At 46.7% G+C, this 24,858-nt stretch overlaps 1 protein-coding gene across 5 annotated transcripts in view; it reads left to right on the top strand.

Moving 5' to 3' along the window:
• Nucleotides 1-205: 205 nt before the first annotated feature.
• The window catches only part of MBOAT1 (membrane bound O-acyltransferase domain containing 1), a 106,567-nt gene continuing 81,914 nt past the window's right edge, over nt 206-24,858 (top strand). Inside the window, exon 1 of one of the 5 annotated variants that reach the window (XM_042937793.1) lies at nt 206-482. In XM_042937793.1, coding sequence (XP_042793727.1) covers nt 387-482 — 96 coding nt within the window. In that variant the 5' untranslated portion in view covers nt 206-386. Of the gene's footprint in view, nt 483-8,804; nt 9,483-24,858 lie in introns of those variants that run through there. The other 4 variants (XM_042937792.1, XM_042937788.1, XM_042937791.1 and 1 more) reach the window with 4 other exon arrangements.

Raw genomic sequence — 24,858 nt, forward strand, 5'->3', positions numbered from 1 at the left:
CCTCGCCCGGGTCGGCCCGGGCTCTGGCCCGGTGGGCGGGCCGGGCGGCGCTCGGGGCCGGGCTCCGCTTCCCCACTTTCCCTCCGTCCCTCCCTCCTCCCGGGGCCGTCCCGGGCGGCCGGGCCAATGAGCGCCGAGAGGAGGGCAGCGGGAAGCGGAGCGCGCCCGGCGCGGCCCTCCCACCGCGCCCCGGGGCCGCCGCGCCAACGCCGAGGTTGCGCCCCGGGAGTTCGCGCGGCCCCCGGCCTGGTGGCTCGGTCCCCGCGGGCGAGGCGGCCGTGCGCGCGCGCGCGCCTGGGGCAGCGGCCCGCGAGCGCTCGGGCTGCGGGACGGGGAGCGGGGTGGCGCGGGCTGGGGCCGGGGCAGCCGCCTCCCGAAGATGCAGGATGGCAGCGGAGCCGCCGTCCAGCCTCTCGTACCGCACCACGGGCTCCACCTGCCTGCACCCGCTCAGCGAGCTCCTGGGCATCCCGCTGGACCAGGTAACGGGCGGCCGGGGCGTGGGCGCAGCGAGGGACCCTCCTCCCGGGCCACCGCGGGGGGTGCGGGCTGCGGGCACGCGTTAGCCACCGACGGTCCTCTCCCCCACCCCCCAGCCCCTATAGCAGATTTCACAGCCACAGACTCGACAGGTGGGCTTTTTTACTGACAACGTTTTTGTCCTCGAAGTGTGAAAAAAATCGGTATACCCTGAAAGACGGGTTCAAATGATACATATATTTTTTCTTCTTGAGGTTTTGGGTTGCCTCGTTTCCTGTCACGAAGTTCTAAGGTATTCTGACAAATGAATCAGGTGTTTGTTTTGTTTTGTTTTGTTTTGTTTTTTCCATCCGTGTAGTCGAGTCTTGATTATTTTTAATTTAGATTTCTGTCCTTAAAAGATAAGCCGGCTTGGTCTGTTTCTGCAGCCCGTTGCTTGAACAGACACCTGGGTTTTAGACTTGGGTGGTGAGACTTGCCTGATCAGAGGGACAGTTATTTTGTGCCAGGTGTGATGTCCATCGGAAAGGGAGGAGTTACACAAGATTGCCATGGTTTCCCAAGGGGCTCCAGTTTATCCAGTGGGTTCATTCTTGAGGTTCTAGGCTCCCGAGTGAGTTAGGATAGTGGGAGAAGAGAGGCTCAGAGAAGTTACTTGGACTGTCCAGGAACTGTCTGCTACCGTTAAAACTGAAAATGGCTATAAAAAACAGTATAATTCCTGGTAGGAAATCTGCCTGAGGGTTGAGGCTGCCTTACTCATTTTCTTGTGTCTGCAGGTGCTGCAGGCTACATCTGCCATGTCTTTCGTGGAGAGTCAGTAAATATATGTTGATTTAAGTGGAATGAAGTGTGTTGGGGGACCGCCCATTCACCTCGGTTTAGTTTCATACCCAGGTTTGCCCCAGGTTTCTTCCTCTGCTTTTCACTACTGATCTTTTTTTTTTTTCCCTTCTTCTTTTTTTTTTTTTTCTTCTTCAAACGGGAGTATACCTGCTGCCCTCTCCACTCACATTCCTTCTGCAATGAGGAAGTGAGACCTGGACATTTGCCTTATTCACATACTGTTTACTGAGCCACCCTTCTACCTGGCTGCCTCCAAAGATCTGACTCAGAGCTCCACCTCCTGTGGCCATTTGCCTTCGCATCAGTTGCAAAATCCAGAAAGTTAACAAATGGGGGGAGGTATTAGATGCTAACTTGTGCTTTTGTAAATCAGTCTTCGATTTGTAATGAAGATGGGAGAGTCCCAGGGACTTAGGCAAAGGCAGAGATACTAACAGATTCTTTTGCCCTGAAACTGCTATATAACTCATAGCTGACTTTCCTTAAGCGGAATGTGTTTTGTACTTACCCTTCAGCCCCAGCCCCAACCCCCATCAGAATTTATTTTAGTTGCATTTTCTGTTTTAAGTTATTTGGCATTGCTAGAGAGAGGAATCTGGGGAGCATTTTCGTATGGAAAGGGATAGTTAAGGAACCCTGACAAGTTACAACTGAGAGGTGCTGGTACGATATTATCAGGTGCTTTTTAACTCATCTACCCCCATCCCCAGTCTCCTGGGTTTGTCAGAGGAACCCTGTTTTTAATTTATAAACAAGAATAAAAGAGGCTTAAGGATGTTTAAGGCTGGGAGAAGGGATTTCTGGGATAAACTGAAAAAGAAAAGTGGGCCATGGGCAAGGAAGGACCCCTCCCCTCCTTCCCACCCCCCCCCCCCCCCCCCCACCGCCCCATGATGTCTTTGATCTTTGGATGACCCCACCACCTTCCAGCAGGGTCACATCTGAGTGATTCTTGCTGGAAGAAGTACATATAGGGCAATGCCCCAGCTCACTTATTTAAGGCCTGATGAAAGTCGCAAACCATAAATAATGTGGTTTGAGGCTAAGTTGTGGCTTGAGAATTTGGAAGCTTCGTGTGTTTTTCTCCCTCACACTTTCTAATGTTTATTTTTTATTTATTTTTAAGAGAGAGCGCACGAGAGAGAGGGAGTGGGGGAGGGGCAGAGAGTGAGACACACACACAGAACCCGAAGCAGGCTCCAGGCCCTGAGCTGTCAGCACTGAGCCCGATGCGGGGCTCGAACTCACGGACTGTGAGATCATGACCTGAGCTGAAGTCCGGGCCTTAACCGACTGAGCCACCCGGGCACCCCTCTCCCTCACCCTTTCAAGGCCTTTTTAAGGTCTTAGATGTCAGACTTGACCTACTCTGCCAGCAGACTTCTTTTGTGAGTGCTTCTGTGACCGCTGGCTGGCATTCAGCCTCCTAGAGCTCCAAATGCCCCCATGGGTAAAAGGGGAAATGGCAATATGTTCTGCATTCTGGGGGCACCCGGGGGGGCTCAGTCAGTTGACTGTGTGGCTCTTGAGATCAGCTCAGGTCATGTCAGGCCCGTGGGATTGAGCCCCACGTGTTGGGCTCTCTGCTGAGAATGGAGCCTGTTTAGGATTCTCTCTCTTTCTTTCTCTCTCTCTCTGCCCTTCTCTCCTGCTTGTGCTCTCTCTCTCTCTTTAAAAAAAAAAAATCTGCATTTTAGAGTGGAGAAAGTTTATGCAGATAAAAAATGCTCTACATCAGGAAGGTCCTTCATTCACACAGGGTCCTGGCAGGAAACTCAACTCAGTGGGTTGCAGTGGAGACACTTTAATGAACTACATGGAGGGATGTGGGCAGCATTAAGGGACCCACCGGAGGAGGTTCAGGTACTAAGACCTGGATGCAGAAGGGGAAGGGGAAGGGGAGGATGTGTTGTTACTGTTGCCCAGTGAGAGCTGTATCCACCCCTGCAGGCGGAAGCAGAGAGAGAGAGAGCCTCAGCCTTCCTTCCCTCCACCCACAGTCCTTCCGTCTCTTGCCCATCTCCGCAGTAGTCAGATCACATCTAAGGGTGACGGCCTGGGGTGCCTGGGTGATGCGGTCTTCAGGGGCTCCACTCTGGGCCCAGAACTTGGAAGAGAGAGGTAGAGCCAGAGGTGGAGGACAATCCAGGAATAAGAGAATAGTCCTCAATAAATGTTTGCTTCTGTCCCACCGAAGAGTGGCTTTTTATTGGCCTGCAATATGCTAGAGGTGACAAAACATGTCCCTTGTGTTACTTAAATAGCTCCTTATAGGCCACCTGAAGACGTTGACTCTTCCCCCCTCCCCATGTTCGCATTTCATAGCATTTCATGCTTGTATTTGTAATTTCTGCATTGAACGTACATCTGAGAATGTCTTTGGCTTCTGGGTGTCCCTGTGTCAAGTATTTTATTACTTGCAAAAAACCTAAAATATCTGTTGAGCATTCTACTGTGCGAGTGAAGAACTCATTTTTCATTTGATTCTTTCATTTATCTGTTCTGTTAACTCCCCAGGGAAGCTTGCGGGCGATCGATCGTGAGGAAACGTCTATTATTTTAATTTCCAGGGACTTTACTAGTCTGACATCTTCCTAGAGATGTTAAATGTAAAATCATCTTACTTGATTAGAAACAAGTAGAGTACAGAAGAATTCAGATGCAGAGGGTAGGAAATGGATGATGATGTAGGACCCTCCACAGGTGTGTCACAGGTGAGTGTGTGAAAATTGGATTTCTAAAACAGTGGGTCGCTGTGTATAGCAAGTATGGAGTGCCGACAACTAGTAGGGTTATTTAGATATAAAGCTTCACTTGCCTGGGATAAATTAGGTAAGAACTTTTCTTTCTCATTTAGAGTGAATCAGGGAACAAAGGATGAGTATTTGTCTTATTTTTTAAGTCATCTGCTCGTTTCCTTTTCACTTGGTTTTGGTTGTGGAATGTGACCTGATCTGCCTTTAAACTAAGGATGGCTTTCCTTCCTTCCTTCCTTCCTTCCTTCCTTCCTTCCTTCCTTCCTTCCTTCCTTTCTTTCTTTCTCCTTTTCTTTTGTTTTTAAATATTTAATGTTTATTTATTTTTGAGAGAGAGAGAGAGAGAGAGAGACAGAACGTAAGCAGGGGAGCGGCAGAGAGAGAGGGAGACAAAGAATCCGAAGCAGGTTCCAGGCTCTGAGCTGTCAGCACAGAGCCCGATGCGGGGCTCAAACTCACAAACTGCAAGATCATGACCTGAGCCAAAGTCGGACACTTAACCAACTGAACCATTCAGGCGCCCCTCTCTCTTTCTTTCTTTCTTTCTTTCTTTCTTTCTTTCTTTCTTTCTTTCTTTCTTTCTTTCTTTCTTTCTGCTTATTTATTTATTTTTGAGAGAGAGAAAGAGAGAGAGAGAGAAGATTCCAAGCAGGCTCAATGCTGTCACTGTAACCTCCCCCCTCCCCCTGATGTGGGGCTTGAACTCAAGAACCAGAGATCATGACCTGAGCCAAAATCAAGAGTCGGATGCTTAACCAACTGAGACACCCAGGTACCCCTAAACTAAACATAACTGTCACAGTTTGTAAGACTGATTTAACCACCATGATGGATGGATATCAATGTTGTTAATTGCGTGATGCATTGGATATCAATGTTGTTAATTGTTAAAACGCCTGTTTTGAAAGGAGTTTTGAAAGCTGAGCAAGAAATGGTTTCCTGACTATGAGGAATTTCCATTCTGGTGGTGGGGAGCTCTGGGGGCCAAGGCTGTTTTTATCGATTGTCCTACCAGACTTTGTATACTTTTGCATAAAGTAGCAATTCTTTGTTGAATTAGAAGTCCTTGCCTGGGTTTCATTCCCCTCCCAAACCCCAACCTAATCAGAAAAAGGGTCAAGGGAAAAATAGACCAGGACATAAGAATCCAGGAAATGATTTTGAGATTAAAGCGGCAAAGGTTTAGGACAATTAACATAAGCTTGTGTTGTAGTTTAAAAGGCTGGGTGAATGAAGACCAGCTCTAAAGACCTGACATTCTTGATGAATGGTGAGTCCAGTAGTGAGTTTCGATTATTCCACCGAGGCCTCTGACCACGAGGTTTCTTTACTTGCCTGGAGCTTTTAGTCACCGGTTGTTTCCCTTGTCCAATCTTGGAAAGCCCAACCTGCAAGTCTCTTCTTATCTAGATCTTGCCCTTGGTTAAAAGCTCAGCTCACATTCCATAGTCATTATTAAATCAATTAAATATTTATTTAATGCTGTTAGTGCCTGGTACCTGGCCAGGTGGTACAAATACAAGGCTAAAAAGCATCAAGGCCCCTGTCCTGGAAGGGCTTGCACACCAGTAGAGGAGACAAAGGACCCATGTAAGTATACAAGTACTGTGTACTCACTGACTTGTGCAGGTGCTGACAGAAGTTTGTAGATGGTGCCCTGGTGGAACAGAGAAGGCAAAGCCATAGCACATGTTGGATTCCTGTAGAAGTTACTATTTACCTTTAACATGGTTTACAACCAAGTGGACAGCAGATCAGCCTTTGTTGGGAGAAGGGTCCTTTGCTTGGCCCACCCCCTCCACACCCCCCACTGATGCCGCCTCAAGGCTGTACCCTTGGGTTTCTGACTTGAACAATCTGCTCTTCACCTTGGGACTTTCCAGTTCATCCCAGCTCAGGATGGGTGTGGGCATATGGCAGGCCAGAGAACATCAGCCCTGCAGAGCGCTACTTTAGTTTTCTTTTTTGGCCTCAGTAGTTCCTGCAAAGTCAGATCTGCAATCCCCTTGATGCCCCCTTCTTCTGATGTCGAAAATGATTGGCAAACAGGAGGAAAATAATTTGGTTAGACTGCAGACAACAAGTTTTGAGTTTCTCCCGTGTTCCCCAAGAATTCCTTGGGGTTTGTTGGGCTGCGATGATTCAAACAGCAATAAAATAGGGTCCATCCTCAAAAATCTTGTTGGGTGAGGCAGGGACACGTACGTCAACTGGTGTTGCTCATGTGCAGTGACCTGGACCAACGGTATCAGCCTGGAAACTGGTGAGAAATGTACATTCTCAGGAGCGCCTGGGTGGCTCAGTCCATTGAGCGTCCGACTTTGGCTCGGGTCGTGATCTCCCGGTTCGTGAGTTGGAGCCCCAGGCTTGCTGCTGTCAGTGCAGAGCCTGCTTCGGACCCTCTGTCCGCCTCTCTCTCTCTCTGCCCTTCCCCCACTCATGCTGTCTCTGTCTCAAAAATAAACGAGAAAATAAAAAGTAATGTCCATTCTCTGCCTAGTGTCCCCATCTGCTGCTCGGGGGACAGGCACAGCCCTGGGTGGTTTAATGAGCCCCCTGGGGCGCTGAGGCACCCCGAAGTCTGAGAACCACTGCTCCGCACGGCACCCTGGGATCCCAATTAATCAAGCAGAGTGGAGGGAAAGATCTATTCTTTGCGAGGGGACAAGGCATGGTTGTCAGAGAGCCTCTGGCAGGTGAGGAGTAGCACGTGTTGGGTCTTGCAGGATGAGGAGGAGTTTAGCAGGCAAAGTGGGTAGAAAGAACACACGCATAGGTGTGGACGACTGAAACCGCTCAGTTCTGGGAGCTGAGAACACGCTGAAGTGGGTTGTGGGCTGCAGTGAGTGGACTGCGGGGTCCAGGCTGGGGAAGAGAGCAGGGGTCACGTCACGAGGCAGCCGATGGGCTCTGGCGTGTCTGTACCTCATCCTACAGACTGGAGCTCTGCGGACGTTTTCTATAAAGGGCCACACGGTCAGTATCTTCGGCCTCAGGCCCTGCAGCCCATCACATCTACTCAGCTCTGCCATTGCATGAGAGTAGAATAAATAACATAATACATAGTGAATCCATAATTGGGTGTGGCTGCATTCTCAGGAAACTTCACTCACGGATACTTGTAAACTGGAGTTTCGAGGGCACCTGGGTGGCTCAGTCGGTTAAGTGTCCAACTTCGGCTCAGGTCACGATGTCCTAGCTCATGAGCCTGAGCCCCATGTCGGGCTCCGTGCTGACAAGTCAGAGCCTGGAGCCTGCTTTGGATTCATTCTCCCTCTTGCTGTCTCTCTCTCTCCCCCCTGCTCTGTCCCTGTCTCTCAAAAATTAATAAACTTTAAAAAAAAAAAAAATTAATAAACTTTAAAAAAAGTTTTAAATTGGAGTTTTGTATAATTTTTCATGTGTCAGGAAATTTTCTTCTTTTGATTATTTTCAATCCTTAAAAAAGAGAAAAAACATTTTTTTTTTTGCCGGCAGGCCACACAGGAAACGGGCAGTGGGCTGGGATTGGCCAAGGATTGGATTTTGTAGACCCTTGCTAGAGACGAGTTTTCCATAAAATTTGATGCATGGACATTCTTCAGAATCTACTGACATGTGTGTTTCAGGAATCCGGCCCCAACTGGTGAATCAAATGTTGGGGTGGAGGGGCTCCCCAGGTGATTTCTCTGGCCAGCGGAAGCTGGGCACCAGTGCTACCATCAAAGGGAAGACAGTGACGGACATAAGGTGTGGGAAGATTTTAATTTTGTGGAGCAGGGCAGGAGTCATACGGCTGCAGGTTGCAGGGACAGGAGGAGGGCGGGCGTTTGAGGATGGGAGAAGGCGTAGCGTTGTCTTTCTGGGATGTGGAGAAGGGGGTGTGCACGGTCCATTTAACGGGCTGCTGAGTGTAATCGACGGGCTGAAAACCACAAATTTTGCAAGGCATGAGTTTGTGCCAATATGCGATTTTTCTCTTTGAGCAGCTCCTTCTAGGAGCAAAAGCAAAACCGTTGGGCGTTTGCAGAGAGGGTTGCTAGGCAGTTAAGAAGGGGTGTTGAAAGATGCCGACAAGTACTTGGAAGTGATGGGAGAGAGAAGGGACACATCCAGAGTTTTGGAGGGACTGAGGAGTAGGTGCAGAGGAAAGGAGGCGGGTGGGGGCTGGCCTAGTGAGTGGAAGATTCCTAGTGAAGCTGTTCGGGGCAGTGATGACAGTCCGGGTGTTGTATGGTAGGGGTGACAGTTGGGTTTAGCCAGCCACCCCCGTGGACTGGGGGGGGGATCTGGCAGACTTCCTCCCAAAGTTTGAAGCAGGTGGACTTGGGACGTGAGCCGGAGGCAGAGGAAAAGGCTGGGCGGTAACTGAGCTCTCTAGGTTGGTAGGTTCTGAGAGCATATGGCTGGACCGGAGAGGGTAGACCCACCCTCCTGTCAGGCACTAAGTCAGCTGCTCTGCGTGCATAACCTCCCTTCATTTTTTTGTTTGTTTATTTTGAGAGAGAGAGAGAGAGAGCATGCACGCATGTGCGAGCAGGGGAGGGGCAGACAGAGGAGAGAGGATCCCAAGCAGGCTCTGTGCTGCCAGTGCAGAGCCTGACATGGGGCTCAATCCCACCAACGTGAGATCGTGACCTGAGTCGAAATCAGGAGTCAGACACTTAACCGACTGAGCCTCCCTCCTCCCCATCCCACCCCCCCCCCCGCCCGCCCCCGCACCATCTCACTTCATAAAAGGAGGAGTTTGGGCTGAGTCTGGAGGGAGCACAGATTTTCTAGAAGGATGGTGGAAGAGAGGTGGGCTGAGGCAGCAAAGGGGAGGGGAATTTGGAAAAGCAGTGACGCTCCTGTCTCTGCTCATCTGTTGGCACATAGTTCTCCACCAAGGCTGGGAGGGAAGGGAGAGAGCTGGGACGGCAGTGCGGGGTTTTGGGTAGAGCAGAGGGAGGGCTTTGAGGAGGTCGGCAGAGGGAAGGAGGTCTGCATGGGACGATGAGTCACGGAGGAGGAGGAAGTCCGAGAGGCACATGGCTGCAAGTTGACAAAGGGGAGCTTGGTGGCTGGGCATGGGAATCAGAATGAATGGCAGGGTTCTGGGCAGTGGGTGCGGGCCCCTGGGGCCCCGGAGTCCTGATAAGCCTGTGGCCAGTGACCGACCTTGAACATGGAGTGCAGTGTTTCCTGGGGCTGCACAGAAACGTGGTGGAAAGTTCCTTTGTGGTTCCGAAGAGATTGCTCAACTTGCAGAAACAGTGTGCGAATACCAAGCGATAAGATGTGTTGAGGGCAAGGCTGTGAATTCCATAGAGTCGAGAGGGCAGGGCTGGTGGAGTTGGGGACTGCCGCATGGCGTGGCCCTGCGGGAGCCTGTGCACACAGAGCAGGAGAATGAGCCGTCTCCATCTGGGGGGACTCTGGGTGAGTCCAGGAGGTAGGCTGGCCCGTCTGGAAAATGCTGACTGGTGTCGCAATCTGCTGGCTTAACTTGACAATAATTGAAGAGAGGACAGAGAATTTGCAGGCGTGACCACATACTTCCTGCCATTTTAAGCAGAGGCCCAGTGGGTTCTGGAGCTTTAACCTTCCTGTCATGGAACAAGAGTGGATTCTTCCCAGCTTGGCCTCGGTTTACCTTTCTGGCTTAATGACACCGGCGGCTCTCTATATTGAATGCATGTGCTCTCAGGCCTTCAGTCAGCTGCTCTGCGTACATTATCTCATTTAACGGGTGTGACAACATTGAAATTTATGCCGCAAATTTCAATGTAAGCAGTGGGCCTACGGGGCTTTAGTGCCTTGCCGGCAGCCCAGAGGCTGGAAAGGGGCAGAGGCAGGACTTCAGCCCAGGACTGTCTGATTGTTGTGCTTCCAGGAAGTATGGCAGCCACGACTTGCTTCCCTGTGCACCGTGCTGTCATCCCAGGGGACTGTTTATTTCCTATGCCTCAAATGCCGTGTGCCTTTCGCACCTGCCAGCTTCCGCCTACACTCTTCCTTCTCTCTCTGAGCCTCGTCCTCTTCTCAGTTCTCATTTCCTGTTTCATCTCCGCTGTCTCTCTGTAACCTTGGCCTTGCTGTCTCCCTCCGCTCCAGGGGCAAACAGGTCCCTTCATTTTTTCTGTTTCTCCCTGGGACTTTGCATACCATATTGCAGGGCTTACCTTACGTCTTAGATATTAATTGGTCTTTCTGCCTTGCCTGACTCTGGGAGGCCAAATAACTGGGTTGGAATGGGGCTGCGGAGATTGGTTAGGGTGTACCTTAATCAAGCGACAAACCCATACACGCTTGTTCAACCACTGTATTGCATGTGAACCCTTGTAATACAACATGCTGCATGCTTCAGGGAGTGCCTGCACGTGCCACTGCCCGGGGGCCACCAGGCCTCTGCAGCCGCCCTGCGAACTGCCACCTTAGGACGAGAAGGGGAATGTGCTGGGGCCAGATGGGCCCTGCAGAATCTTCCAGGAAGAGGAAGCTGTTTGAGCAAAGCTACTGAGACTCGATTGGAGAAAAGACCAGCATTCTTCGTGGGCAGTGACTGAGGGTGAACCTTCGTCATCTCGGTGTGCTGAGTACAATGCAGGAACTTCATAAATGTTTGTTGAACAGGAATTTTATTTACGTTCTTGCATTAGAACGAATGAGTAAATTCAGTGAGACTTGGGAGCCAGCTCTTTTTACCAACTGGTTAGGTCTGTTTGTTATTTGGAACCTGCATTTCAGATTCGTAGGCCTGATATCTGATTGGAAAGTTAATGAAGGACCCGGTTGCTGATAGTTTGAAATTAGCCTTGGCTTGTTTAAATTCTCCATTCCCAGTTGTATTATGTGGGGTTGAGGTATGCATTCCTTGGGATTATTAATATCAGTTTTGGGCCTGTTTTCTCAGATTTGTGTGGGCAAAATGTGGACGTTTCCCGCAGCAGCCTACAATCAGGTGTCGTGTGTAAAAGATGCCCTATACCCAAGTGTTTTGCAGCATGGCCTCCGAATTACATTTATAAAGAAAGGTTTCTGAAAAAGATTCTAAGGAGAGACAATCTGGAATTATGTTTTGTAGTAGCAACTTGTAAAAGGAATTCTGTATGTGTAATTTAATAACAGAACTTGGTTGTGTGCCTTCCAGAAGCTTTCTATTTTAAGTAAGTCAACCCTTTCAGTAAACAAGATAAAGGAGAAACTTGCTGTGGCCGTATTAATGGCTATTTCTAGCAATTTCGCCAAGGATCAGTGTAATACTCGGTGGGAAAAGTTAACTTCAGGTAGTTTGTACAGCTGAAAAATGTGCTTTATGAAAAGACCTCTGTCCCTTTGGGCTTAAGAAATGTGACCATCTCCCCCGCGATGAACTCTTTAACCTCTTTGTAATGTGCTTTCTGGTTCTCCCGAAGACGTGCCCTTGGTGAATCAGATATCCAGTTCCTTGTAACAGTGGGGCTGTGGTTACAACTTCCTCAAGTTGTCAGCGGTTCATCTTTTATGCGTTAGTAATCAATCGGGCTCCAAATTGGTTTTCAAAGCCCATAACAGCACGAAAGCGGTTTTAAGTGTTGAAATCAGATTTCTGGGCTGATAGTGCTGGGGGTTTCCCAACCATCTTATTATTACAAAGAGTCCATTCGCAGGCTTGTTTACCAAACACCAGCACAGAACTCAGGTCCTCGTCTAACGTGAGAAAGATCGAGGGAGGGGGTAACCTTTGAACAGTTTTTGTCCCCGTGGTTCTAAATTCTGAGGTCAAACAAGTAATTAAAATCACAAAGACTGTAGTTCATCTCCTCCCAGCCCCTGATTTGTCGCATTCATCATTCTGTAGCTTTAATTTGTCAGCAAAGGTAGACACCAGAAGGTTGCTAAGGCCTAGAGGAACTAGGTCTAGAGGAACTTTGGCTAAATTCAGAAGTCCTTCTGTGAAATTTCATGAAGTGGTTTCATTATGAATGTCATAGAGTTAAAACTTCTTTTTTTTTTGTTTTTTTCTGGCATTATATTTTACCCTGTCTTTGTTTTTATTTAGTTTTATTTATTTGTTTAAATTTTAAAAGTTAATTTGAAATTAATTTTGTGGCTTTTATGTTACTTCATTTTTAAATCTTTTTAAATGTTGATTTTTAGAGACAGAGGGAGACAGAGCATGAGCGGGGGAGGGGCAGAGGGAGACCCAGAATCCGAAGCAGGCTCCAGGCTCTGAGCTGTCAGCAACAGAACGCGACGATCATGACCTGAGCCGAAGTCGGACGCTTAACCAGTTGAGCCACCTAGGCGCCCCTGTGGTTTTTACATTGTAAAAGTACAGTAAAAAAAAATTCGTTTTCTGCCTAGGTAGCTTATATGCTTAGTATCAAAAGCACAAGGCAGAAAAGAGGATATAATGAAGGGTCCCTTCCCACACTCCCCCTGCCCCTTACTTTGCAGCTGCCCAGATCGCCTCCCCACTGGCAGCCAGTGACGTCCTTTCCGAGATGGGCTGTGCATACGTGTGTGCAGAATCTCTTTGCCTGTTTTTCTGAGAGTAGACAGTTCTTCCACTCCTTGCCTTTTTTTTTTTTTTTTTTTAGACTTAGTGTCTCCTAGGAGTGATTTGTATCTGTATATACAGAGCTCCTGTGACATTTGACTTGCTTTCCGCCTTTTCTGAGAGTTCTGTTTCTGTTTCCAGGAACTGCCTTGCCCCTTAGCAAGAGCATGGAGTGCCAGTCATGGTGGGAGAGGAGGTCGGGGACGGGGCTTCCCACGCTGGCGCCCCCTCCTATGTTCTCATTCCCGAGGACTGTGGTATTAAACAGCACACATTCAACTGGGTAAACTTAAAGATCAAATTGGCTTTATGCAGCCTTTCATGAGTTGGGCAGCACCCCATTTAAGCGATTGGAAGGAGCTCCGACAAGCCGTAGAAAAGGAGAAAAATTTTAAATGTTTACGTATTTATTTTGAGAGAGAGAGAGGAGAGGGAGAGGGAGGGAGAGAAAGAATCCCAAGCAGGCTGTGCACCTGCTTGGGATTGACAGGGGGCTTGACACCGTGAACGGTGAGATTATGACCTGAGCTGATATCAAGAGTCACGCAACTGGCTACCCAGGGGAAGACTTTTAAATGCAAAAAGGGTGCGGAAAAAGGAAATTATTAGCAAAGAATGCATTGTTCCAGGCAAGGTCCCCTTCCTAAGGGGACTTGAACGGTCTCTCTGGTGGGATTATTGCATTGGTGCTGACCAGGTAATTCTGAGCTGATTAGTTAAAGCTTATATCCTGGGGGCGGGGGGGCGGGGCACTTGGGTGGCTCAGTCGGCTAAGTACCTGACTGAATTTCAGCTCAGGTCACGATCTCATGGTTCATGAGTTCAAGCCCCATGAGTTCGAGCCTCGCGTTGGGGTCTGTGCTGATAGTGCAGAACCTGCTTGGGATTCTCCCTCTCCCTCTCTCTCTGCTCCTCCCCTGCTTGCTCGCTTTCTCTCTTTCTTGAAGTAAATAAATAAATAATTTTTTTACATTCCTGGGTAATCAAAACTACAGCTAGGCTAGGTATTAAGTCTTTGCCGATTGGGGCTTAGCATAAGTGACTCCCAATTTGGGTCTGCTCTCTCCTGCTTAACAATGGGGAGCACCAAGGTCGCCTTCCAGTAGCACACATGGTGGGGAGAGAAATTGGGGTTTGTTTCCAGTTTCTCCTCACATGGAGAGAAGTCCACTCTGGACTGAGGTATAAGAATATTAAAGACCCCTGCAATCCTCAAGTCCCAGGGATGAAAATGGCTCTGTCTCTAACTGGTGTCGGCTGTACCTCGTCAGAACTCTTGGTATGCCCATCTGCTGAAAACCTGTTCAGCCCTAAAATTCTGTTCTTCCAGAATCTTCAATAATAGCAAGGAAGGCTTGTTTTTGGTTTTTTAAAATTTTTTATTAAAAAAAATTTTTTTAAATGTTTATTTATTTTTGAAAGAGAGACAGACAGAGTGCAAATGGGGGAGGGGTAGGGAGAGAGAGCGACACGGAATCTGAAGCCGGCCCCAGGCTCTGAGCTGTCGGTACAGGGCCCGACACGGGGCTCGAACTCATGAACGGTGATGAGATCGTGACCTGAGCCGAAGTCAGACACTCAGCTGAGTGAGCCACCCAGGTGCCCTGTAAAGAAACACTTTTTTGAAGGTAAAGCCCGCAAACCAAGACTCTTTATTTTCCACTTTTTGGTGGCTGTAGGTAATAGGATTCTACATGTATATTTTACTTTTTTTTTTCTGCAAATGTAATGTGTGCCTTTTGGTGAATGTTGGCTGAATTGAGTTAGCCTTTGGGGTTCTGGAATCATCTCTCTTCTTTCATCTGTTGAGGTGGAGGAAATTTTCTATGACTTTCAGAGTCCTTCTAGCTGGACTAAGAATGAAATTTACATGAGACAGATTAACGGGAGAAAATCAAATCTAATAGCATATGTATGAGGAATCTGCACAGACATGAAAATTCCGAAGACACTCAGGCCACATAAAGCTTATTTTGTGACCTCCTGAGCTAAGGAGAGGGGTAAGGTCTGGAGATACAAAGGGGAGGATGACCATTAGCAGGAAGGTGAGGAGATGTTGAGAAAACAAAGGTTGTCCTGCTATGCAAATAAATTTCTTCAGTAAAGAGGAATCTCTGTTCATAGCTCTCTTTCTGGTACTAGCTGTCTTTTCCAATGTAAATTTACACAGTGGAGGGGGAGGGAAGGAGATTTTTCTGCATCTGCAGTTTGGATTGCTTTTAAGTCAAAACAATCTTTATGCCAAAGTGGCCCCATCTCGGGGTGGCCTGACCCTGACCACTGCACCCCTTTTTTAGTGTAAAATCAGAATTTAGGAATTGGGGTGCTTTACTCTAGAAAAAAGATCATGTAAAGCAGCGTGGCTGTTTCTTGTCTGCTAGGGCTTGTTGAGCTGTTTTTCTTCCCTTCTCCATTCTTCTCCAAACAATACATGTTCATTTGCCTGCAGATTATTTAACGGAAGGGGAGAAAACCAGCATTTCTATGAAATTATATTCCGAGAGTCAGTTTATGTGGAGGAAAGGACAAAATGATTTTTAATTTTTTGTTTTTCATGTAATGGTGGAGTTTACAAAAGAGTATAGTGGTAGACTATTTTACATTTATTTTTGTAATCTCAGCCTCATTGAGCTAACATTTACCTCAGTTTTATAGTTAGCTTTACTAAGCTGCAAAACTGAAGTTGACTTACGTGGTGTTTATCTTTCTACTGAAGCATTTAGAGCATCTTTAGACATATCTTTATCTGATTGCCAGTTCTGCTATCTTAGGTTAAAGGAAGGGCAGAATGTGGCTGTAAACTAAAAATCATTTCCTCAGGATTTAGGTTGGGGCTCAATTTCTTCATACCAACGAATGAGGAATTATGAGTGTGCCCCTTTGAGAGCTGAAACCGGGGAGAGAATTTTAAGGCAGGTAGTAGGCTATGAAACTGTTTCAAAACTGACCACTTATAAGTTTGTATGAGAGCTGGAAAGCCAGATCTTGTGTACTTGGCAGCCTTGAAACTTTTATTAGACTAATGCGTGTCTAGCTTTGGTCCTCTGTTGCAGTTTCCAGAAGAATTGGAGAAGGTAGAAAAGAGCAGCGAAAATGGTTCTAAGAACAATTGAACTTGACAGTTACGTGAAGTTTGCTACACAGAAGGAAATAACCTCAGGTGAAAAAGTGACTAAGGATAGCCAAAGCCACAGATCATGGAGAGCCATCAGTGAAGACCTTAAAATGCAGGGTAGGTGACCATAAGTGGGGTGTACCACTAACGCACCTCGTTTCCCCACAAAGGCCTTGAATGTGGTGGCCTTTGTTGTATTATTTTGTAATCAGCCCTCATAAACTCAAGTGAAAGGTACCAAGGTCTTAGCAGTATTTTAAGAAAAGACTTGCACATCTTTTAAAGATGGCCCTTTGCTTCGTAATAGATGGGTCACATTCTTTGGTAATTAAAAAAAAAAACTTACCATTTTGGAATAATTTTAGATTTATAGAAAAGTTGTAACGATAGCACAGGGAGTTTTTATGTATGCCTCACCCAGTTTTCCCCAGCGTCAACATCGTACGTGGTACATCTGTCAAAATGACAAAAAGCCAACGCGAATATATAACTATTAAATAAATTCCAGAGTTTTTGAATTTCACCAAATTTTCCATTCATGCGCTCTTTTTATTCCAGGGTCCTGTACCTTACAGTTCACTCATTTAAAGTATACGGTTCAAGGGGCGCCTGGGTGGCGCAGTCGGTTAAGCGTCCGACTTCAGCCAGGTCACGATCTCGCAGTCCGTGAGTTCGAGCCCCGCGTCAGGCTCTGGGCTGATGGCTCGGAGCCTGGAGCCTGTTTCCGATTCTGTGTCTCCCTCTCTCTCTGCCCCTCCCCCATTCATGCTCTGTCTCTCTCTGTCCCAAAGATAAATAAAAAAAAAAAAAAAAAGTTGAAAAAAAAAATAAAGTATACGGTTCAAAATGTTTTTTAGTATAGTCACAGAGTTGTGTAACCATTGTCACAAGCTAATTTTGGAACATTTCTGTCCCCCACCCCAGAGAAAGGCCCATGTCATTAGCAGTTCCTGTTTCTTCCTAAATCCTGCCTCTCCGTGTCTGCCCCTCCCAGTCCCTGGCAACCCCTAACCTACATTCTCTCTCTATAGATTGACCTATCCTGGCTGTTTCCTGTAAGTGCAGTCATATAATATGTGTCTTTGTGATTGGCTTCTTCACTTTTCAAGGGTCTTTGGTGATTTTTGATTGGGTGCTCATGCGTCGTTGCTCTGTTGTACTTCAACTGTGGGGATGTTTTGAGACCTGGCTTTAAAGCGCAGCCCTTTTAAAAAACATTTGGGTTCCCCTTCTGCCGGGACACCTGGGAGTATTCCCAATCCAGGCTCACTTAAATTGTACTTTCTGCTTTGGACTTTTTTTTTTTTTTTTTTGGGCCATACAGGGCATGTAAATTTAGGCCTCCAAACTCTCATTCTCAGAGGAGTCTTTGCACGTTTCGGCTGTCCACCGAGAGTCGCGCCCCTGTGAACACACATCCCACTGTCTTGGCTGTGGGGAGGGCGGTTTTCCCTAGTTAGCCGTTGCCTTTCAGGACTTACGGAGCAGTCCTGACTTCAAGACGCGTCTTCACTTTTTGCCGAGTCTCCAGTTCTTGCTCCCGTCTGTCCGTTCTCAGCCTGCCTGCCTGGTCTCTGGTGCCCAAGCTCTGGACTGTCTGGAGCACATGGCAGATATCCTACACGTCTGATTTCTGCTTTCTTGCATTTCTGGCTTCTGAGGAATTTTCCCACCAGTTCAGCTGTGCATGAAAATGATCAAGCGTGGCAATATGAGCTCATGTTTAGCTTAACAAATATAGATGGCAGCACGTAGGAGTATTTATAGATGTGTGTATGTTCCAGAGTTAGTGTGTACACATAGTTCCTTGCGCTTTCAGCTGAAAGGGTCTGCAGGCAGTGACACTCCGTTAGTGGTGAGGACGCCTGTCCCCACATGTTGGTTTCTGATACTTTTCTCCAAAACCAGAACAAAAGCTCATGGTGAGAAGGTCCGAATGACTAGAGGTAGAAAGATTTGAGCAACAAAGTAAAGAAGGCTTAAATTGTAGGAGTATCAAGAAGTAGAAATTATAGGTCTATCATCTACCGATGATAAGCCAAAGTATAGAATGAACATCACTGAGTTCCTACTGGTATAAAATAATTGAATAAGTGAATACATGGGGCAAAATAGACAAATCTCCTTGCAGAAGAATTCTTCCTTGCGGAAGAATTCCAAATGATACTGGTGGTGTAACTTTCCACTCTGCAAGTGTGGGCTGTGCGTTGTGACTTCCTTCCAAAAGGATGGTGTAGAAAGGGAAGGTGGGGCAGAGTGAATGTACAGTGCAGGAACCTAACAAACATGACCTCAGCCATGTGACAAAGGTCAGTAGTAGCCACAGTGATAATTATACTGGTAGTATGTTCCCCTTAATACGGTGTGGGGAAAGCGACACTTTATTTCTGCGATCGTCCTTTCCAAAACCCATAACCCTCTTCTAATTATGAGAAAAACCTCAGACAAACATGAGTTGAGGGAGTTCACAAAATACCAGACTAGTACTCCTCAAAGTGTCAAGGTCATCAAAAACAAGGAAAGTTTGAGAAACTGTCATAACCAAGAGGAGCCTAAGGAGACGTGACAATGAAATGTCGTGTGGTTTCCTGGATGGGATCCTGGGACAGAAAACGAGCATTACGTAAAAACTAAAGGAATCTGAATGAAGTATGTATTTTAGTTAATACTAGTGTATCAACATTGATTCGTTAACTGTGGCAAATTGCCATACGATGTAAGATGTAAGGGGAAACTGCAGGGTGTGTGGAATTTCTCTGCAATGTCTTTGTAATTTTGTGTAAATCTAAAACTGTTCTAAAAAAATAAGGTCTATTTAAAAACTGATGCTTTTTTTCGGGGTGCCTGGGTAGCTCAGTCAGTCGGGCATCCAGCTTCAGCTCAGGTCACGATTTCGTGATTTGTGGGTTCAAGCCCCGCGTTGGGCTCACTACTATCAGCCTTGAAGCTGTCAGCGTAGAGCCCGCTTCAGATCCTCTGTCCCCCGCTCTCTGTGCCCCTCCCCTGCTTGCTCACGCTCTCTATCAAAAATAAATAAATAAACATAAAAAAAATCAGGTTTTTTTAAAGTTTTTATTTATTTTGAGAGTTAGGAAGAAACAGAGAGGGAGGGAGGGAGAGAGGGAGAAGGAGGGAGAGAGGGAGAGAGAGAGAGAGAGAGAGAGAGAGAGAGAAAGTGTGGGGGAGGGGCAGAGAGAGAAGGAAAGAGAGAATCTGCTGTCAGCACAGAGCCCTATTCGGGACTCCATCCCATGAACTGTGAGATCATGACCTGAGCTGAAATCAAGAGTTGGGGGCTTAACCAACTGAGCCACCCGGGTACCCCAGCTTTTCATTTTTTTTACTTACTAATATACAGTGTTGTATTCGTTTCAGGTGTGCAGTATAGTGATTCACCAGTTCTGTACATTTCTCAGTGCTCATCACAAGTGTACCCTTAATCCCCTTCACCTTTTTTTACCCATCCCCCCACCCGGATGCTTTTTGTATTTAAAGTAGGATTGTTAGTTGTGCTGTCACTGTGAACGTTGAACTCCTCATATTGTCAGAAATGGAAGTTGGGACCTGTATGTTTTTAGAAAATTTCCTAGTCAGAAACATGGAAAGAAAATGTGCAGTTCTGCTGGTCCATGTTCGTGCTTTAGAATTACTTTTTACTGTAAGGTTCGATTTATGAAAATCTTTGCATGTGTCTAAGTTACTTTCAGTAAAGGTGGGAGGGATTTTTGGTTCATCCTGACTCCTCAGGCTCCAAATCAGGTGACTTTAGCGAATGAATGGTTGTTTCATAAGGTAAATATTTCTCTTGTAACATCAGACAACAGAACCACCCCAAACCAAGCTCTCCATGCACTCACCATCGCTCACTGAGATAGTTCCTCCTTGGAAATGCTCTTCTGCTACTCACTTCTCCATGCAAACAGCACATATTGATGAAGCCACAAGAATCCATGCAAAAATCTTATAAGGAACAATGGAATACTAGCTGTATAAAAGGAGACTAGAGTTTAGACACACGCTGCGCAATTGATGTTTGGGGTTCCCTCTGAGATCTGTCCTGTGAACTCACCTGGCTCTAGGGGAGTAGGAAGAAAGGTGGAATAGCATGTGGGGGAGCTGGGTTCTAAGCTGAGAGCCAGTATTTATTAGATACGTATTGGACAAGCTATTTAGACGTTCTGAGCTTGATTCCTGATTTGTAAAACAAGCCAATAATATCTACAGTGAGGGGTTGTTGTGAATATCAGGTGAGGTAGGTGATCCCCTGGGAACGGGTGTGCAGACCAGTCAGGAAACAGGTCGGTGTCATTTGCTGTCATTTCCCCATCGCCAGCTCCATCACACTTCTGAATCTAATAGGGATGCCAGTGTCACAGCACAGAACTTCAGCGAGATGGGTGTGGGTGGTGTTCGGCTAATATCCGGTGAATGGAAGAAAAGACCTGCCGTTGCAGGCGCTGGGGAGGAAGGAATTTAGGGTACTTCAAGGCAGAAAAGATGGGGCAGAGGGAGGAGTGAGTAAAGATATGGTGACAGGTGGAAGGAAAGCTTTTTTTTTTTTTTTTTTTGACCGTGAGATCTAAGCTGATATGTGAGTAGGTTTCGTGTACCTAGGAAGTGTGAAAGAACTTCTTATCAGGTAAACATTACTTATCATCTGAAAATGCTGGGGTTGTTAGTTGGGGTGTGTTCACAGCCACCAGCATGGCTTTGCATGTGGGAATATTAAGAAAATCAGCTGTCTTCTAAAGCAGATGGTGAGACACAGTTTTTTTTTGCTTATTTATCAGACAGTTGGGTATATAAAAGATACAAGTTCTCTTCGGATAGAAAGTTAAATGCAGCTTGATTCCCGAGGGAGTATGGGCCATAGGTATACTTATTCCACCTTATGGCATTATTTCTCCTTTCAGCTTCTGGTCGTCATGCTTATCTAGCTATAAATAAAACTTTTTACAGTGAGTGCTTCCTATATGCTGTGCTAAACACTCGGCACGGATGATCTCGTGTAAGCCACACCACAACCCTATGTGGTAAATAATATTTTCCCGGAAAAAAACAGAAGGGTATGTGACTTGTGTAAGATCCCATGGATTTTGACCCAGGAATTTAGGGTTCCAACCCTGGACTCTTATCCACTCTTGTATTTTATGTCTAAGGGTATGGAGCACAGCCTCAAAACAGGAATCATTAGGGGAATATTTGGTAAATCTGGGAATGAACTAGATAGAATACAAAGCAATTTTGCAGCTGCCCCATTTGGCTTGTGCAGTGGGGTACAGTGACCCAGGAGACATGTCTTGCTCTCCTGTGCAAGAGCAGGTGGTCACAGCAGATCACGCTGTGTGGTGTAGTCACAGCTCCCCAAAGCTGTTAGCTTTTAAGAAGGACACTGGAAAACTGAGGCATGGCTGACGGAAGGTGAGCAGGAAGCTAATTCATATGAGGATTGTTGAGGAAGAAGGGGTGTTTAAGTTAAAAGCCTTAGGAATGATAGGATAGCAGTTTTCAGATATTTGAAGAATATAGTTATTCTGTGTCCTTAGCAGAGTTAAACTCATTGGACAGAAGCTTTAGGGAGGTAGGTCATAAAATTCGTCATAAAATTCCTTATTGCTGTGCGTTGCATAGATAAAAGAATTGATGACCAGTGGAGTTCACGAGTCCCCATCCCCGGCAGGATTCAAGCAGAGACTGTATGATGATGGTGCCTGTCTTCAGGAACTACACCCTTCCTTTCCTGACGTCCCTACACGCATGTCCTGGGTTCTGTTTCGTGTCCAGCTGCCACTCCATGTGATTCTTGTTTTAGTATTAATTGCCAAATAAGTCAGTGGTTTGAGGAGCAAAGTTTCTCAGTAGGCACTTAAAGATCATGAGAGCCCAGGATGTCTGGGGCTCAGTTGGTTGAGCATCTGGACCTTGATTTTGGCTCAAGGTCATGATCACAGGGTCGTGGGTAGAGCTCCGTGTCAGGCTCTGTGCTGAGTGTGGAGCCTGCCCGAGACTCTCTTTCTCTCTCTCTCTTCCTTTCTCCAGCTCTTACCCTCTCTCCCACTTGTGTTCTCTCTCTTTTTAAAATAAAATAAAAAAAAAAAAAGATCGTAAGATCTCTAAATGTTAAGCAGTAGAGGAACAGATTAAATTATGCTATTTAATGGAACATATACAAATATTAGAAGGAAGGCAGATTGAAAGATATCTATCACACTGAGTAAAAGCAAGTTGCTGAACAGCATGTATATTATGATCCCATCTCCCATTTAAATTAAAAAAAAAAATCAATATGCTCTTTCTTTCTCTCTCTCTCTTTAGTTCTGGAATGATAGTTACCAAAATGTAGCTAGTGGTCTCATCCCAGTGGCCTTGACCCTCGCAATAATCATCCAGATTATTGGGAAGGGTGAAGGAAACTTTAAAATTTTACATCTGTGTGTGTGTGTTTAACAGCCATAGTATTTTGGCATTTAAAATCTATAAAAAGAAAGAGCTTCAAGACCCAAAGGGATGACGTAGTTGTGCAAGATGACGGGTGATGTGGCGGTTACTTTGTGGCTCACCCAGTTGTGAACCCAATAGGGTTGCAGAGGAAGATGTCAGAAGAGGAAGAAGACGGGGCTGTTATGCACTTGGGGTTTTGAGTATCTAGGCAAATGGGACTACTTTTGACAGGAATGAGGAAACTGGAAATAGAGGTTGATTTACAAAGTGACTTCTGCTTGGGCCACGTTGAGATGAGAGCAGGATTTCAAAATGGACATGTCCCGAAGGGAAAGCGAGCTGTGAGCCATCAGAGCTGAGAAGTTGGAGGTTTGGAGATCACTGGCATCTGGGGGCAGATGAAGCCAGAAAAGGTGTGAAGTTGGGGGAGGGCAGAGGGGGTGACCTGAGACCACAGAGACTCAGTTTGCCCTGGCGACTGATCCTGCTGAGCACCGTGCACACTGGGGAGCCAGGAAAAGGTAATTGAGCCGAGTAGCTTGGAGATGGGGGAGGGGCGGGGGAGGGTGTTACAGGGGCCCGAGGTGGGAGGAAATGGATGTCTGTGTAGACCACTCAAGAGAGAAATCTGGGGACTTTGAAGAAGAGAGACAAGAAACAATGGCGGGAAGGATCAAGGGGAGTTTGGTTTTGTTTTTTAAGACAGAGGGGAGTTGTCCTTGTTTGAAGACAGCAGTGAAGTCGAAACCTGGGGAGAAGAAGCTGACCGACGTGGTGGTGCAGAGTGGACTGAATGTCAGGAGGGATGAGGTCAAACCCCTGGTCAGCTGAGGACCCCGAGAGAAGGTCCGCTCTCCACCCAGGAGGTAGGGATGGACTTGACTCGCTTCAGCGTGGAGATGGGAAGAAGGTGGGGTGCTCCTGCTGAACAGCCTTGGCTTTGGATTTTGGGTGAAAATGTGGAAACTAATTTATCGGTGTTTATTGTTCGGAAAGAGTGAAGTGGATGGGAGCTTCAAAAGGTTGGGATTGGGCTCAGTGTGTCCGAAAGGCACATCCAACGGGCCTAAGGCATCCGCGGTGGTTCAGAGTGTCCGTGGTCTACGGCACTCGTTCCTAACCAGCAGTCACCATCAGAACCGTCTGGGTGGCTTTGGAAACCCAGGGATGCCCGGGTCCCACCCTTGATCTTTCAGAGTCAGAATTTCCTACGAAGTCCTCGTCTGGGACTCTTAGGAATTTAAAGATTCCATGTACCGTTCAGGAGCTGCTGGGGATATGCTGGCTGCCTTGAGGAGGAAGCGTGACTTTCCAGAGCATAAATAGCCTTGAGTACTGTGTGAAGGCTCGTGTGAGCATTGGCTCCTTGAGGGACTTGTGAAGTTTTGCGCACTTGGGAATTCCAGTCTCCGCTGGTGATCGGGCAACTTACTATTTCTCAGGCAGAGCCAGCCTTCGTATGTGCGGGTATGCGTGTGTTTACTGTTCTTAGCCTGCCGTGTCTCCTTCCAACTCAACTCCAAGGCGTGTGTGAATACCCCCCGAGTCCTTTTTCTCTGGGTGTTCTTCAGGTTCTCAGGGTGGCCTCTTATGCTCCATATGGTGTTCCCATTTCACTTTTAAATGTAGGAAGAAAACCAGTGTTCTGTTAAGTTTCTTCCTTTCTTGCCCTGACCGACGGGAATGATTCTGTTTCTGCTTACTGCTTTGTATGAATTAATCCAGGAGTCTCCCTCTTAGTGATGTGACTCTCTTTTCTCTCTTCTCGTCTGTGTTGGAGATGGAGGTTGCTGAATCTCTTCTGGTTTTGGACGTTATTTTAAATTCGTAAAAATAGGAATCTGGAACTGTTTTCACAGGAGAAGTGAGAAGGAGCGGGGTGCTCTGCAGGACCCCAGCGCAGAGACTCAACCCGGAGAACAGTCCCCATGAAGTGTGCGTGGAGGAGCCATTTGGCCGTGTGCAAAAAATATGTCACATAGAATTTTGTCATGGGATTTTCAGAAGTATCCTAATGACAGTCTCATGCCCGTCCTCATTTGGTAGACAAGAGCTAGGCTCATTGAGATTACATCACTCGCCCAAGGACACCCAGCTGGCTAGTGGCAGAACTGGCTGTCTCATCCCAATGTCTGTGCGCTTTCCCCTGTGGCTGCTCACTACCTCGTTCGTGTCTTCAGAATCAATAAGATGTGCCCACGATAAGAAGGCTAGGCCTTTGAATTAAATGGTTATTGCAAATGGAGTTGCTGGTGTTGAAACATTCCAGACGCCCCAGGAATCCTGTCTTATGTCCTGGGGAGGACTTTATGGTTGATATCTGAAATGAGCAAATCGTGATGGCCAGAGATGTTTCAGAGGAATAAACATAGGTTATTTTTATCCCCAAGATGTTTAAGTTTGAAGTCAGTGTTTCCAAACAACTTGGTAAATAGTTTTATAACCATGTTTACACGTCGCAAGGTTTTGCTTAAAGCTGAATGGCTTCTCCTTTTCTTGCCACATTTCCACAGGTGGAACTCGTTCATTAACTAGAAATCGATCATTGGGAATGACTCTAGTCTCTGTGGTTTTCTTCTCAATTTCTGGTTAGTTTATTTACTTTCAGAAGTCAGTGACTTTTTTCTCATGTGGTTTTCTTAAGTCCCAGACCCGGTTAGAGCTTAAACCCGTTTACATTGTCTGAGATGTGCCTTTGATAGAATATTCTTGTTTGT

Source organism: Panthera leo, chromosome B2 (genome assembly GCF_018350215.1).
Source record: "Panthera leo isolate Ple1 chromosome B2, P.leo_Ple1_pat1.1, whole genome shotgun sequence".
NCBI lineage: Eukaryota > Metazoa > Chordata > Mammalia > Carnivora > Felidae > Panthera > Panthera leo.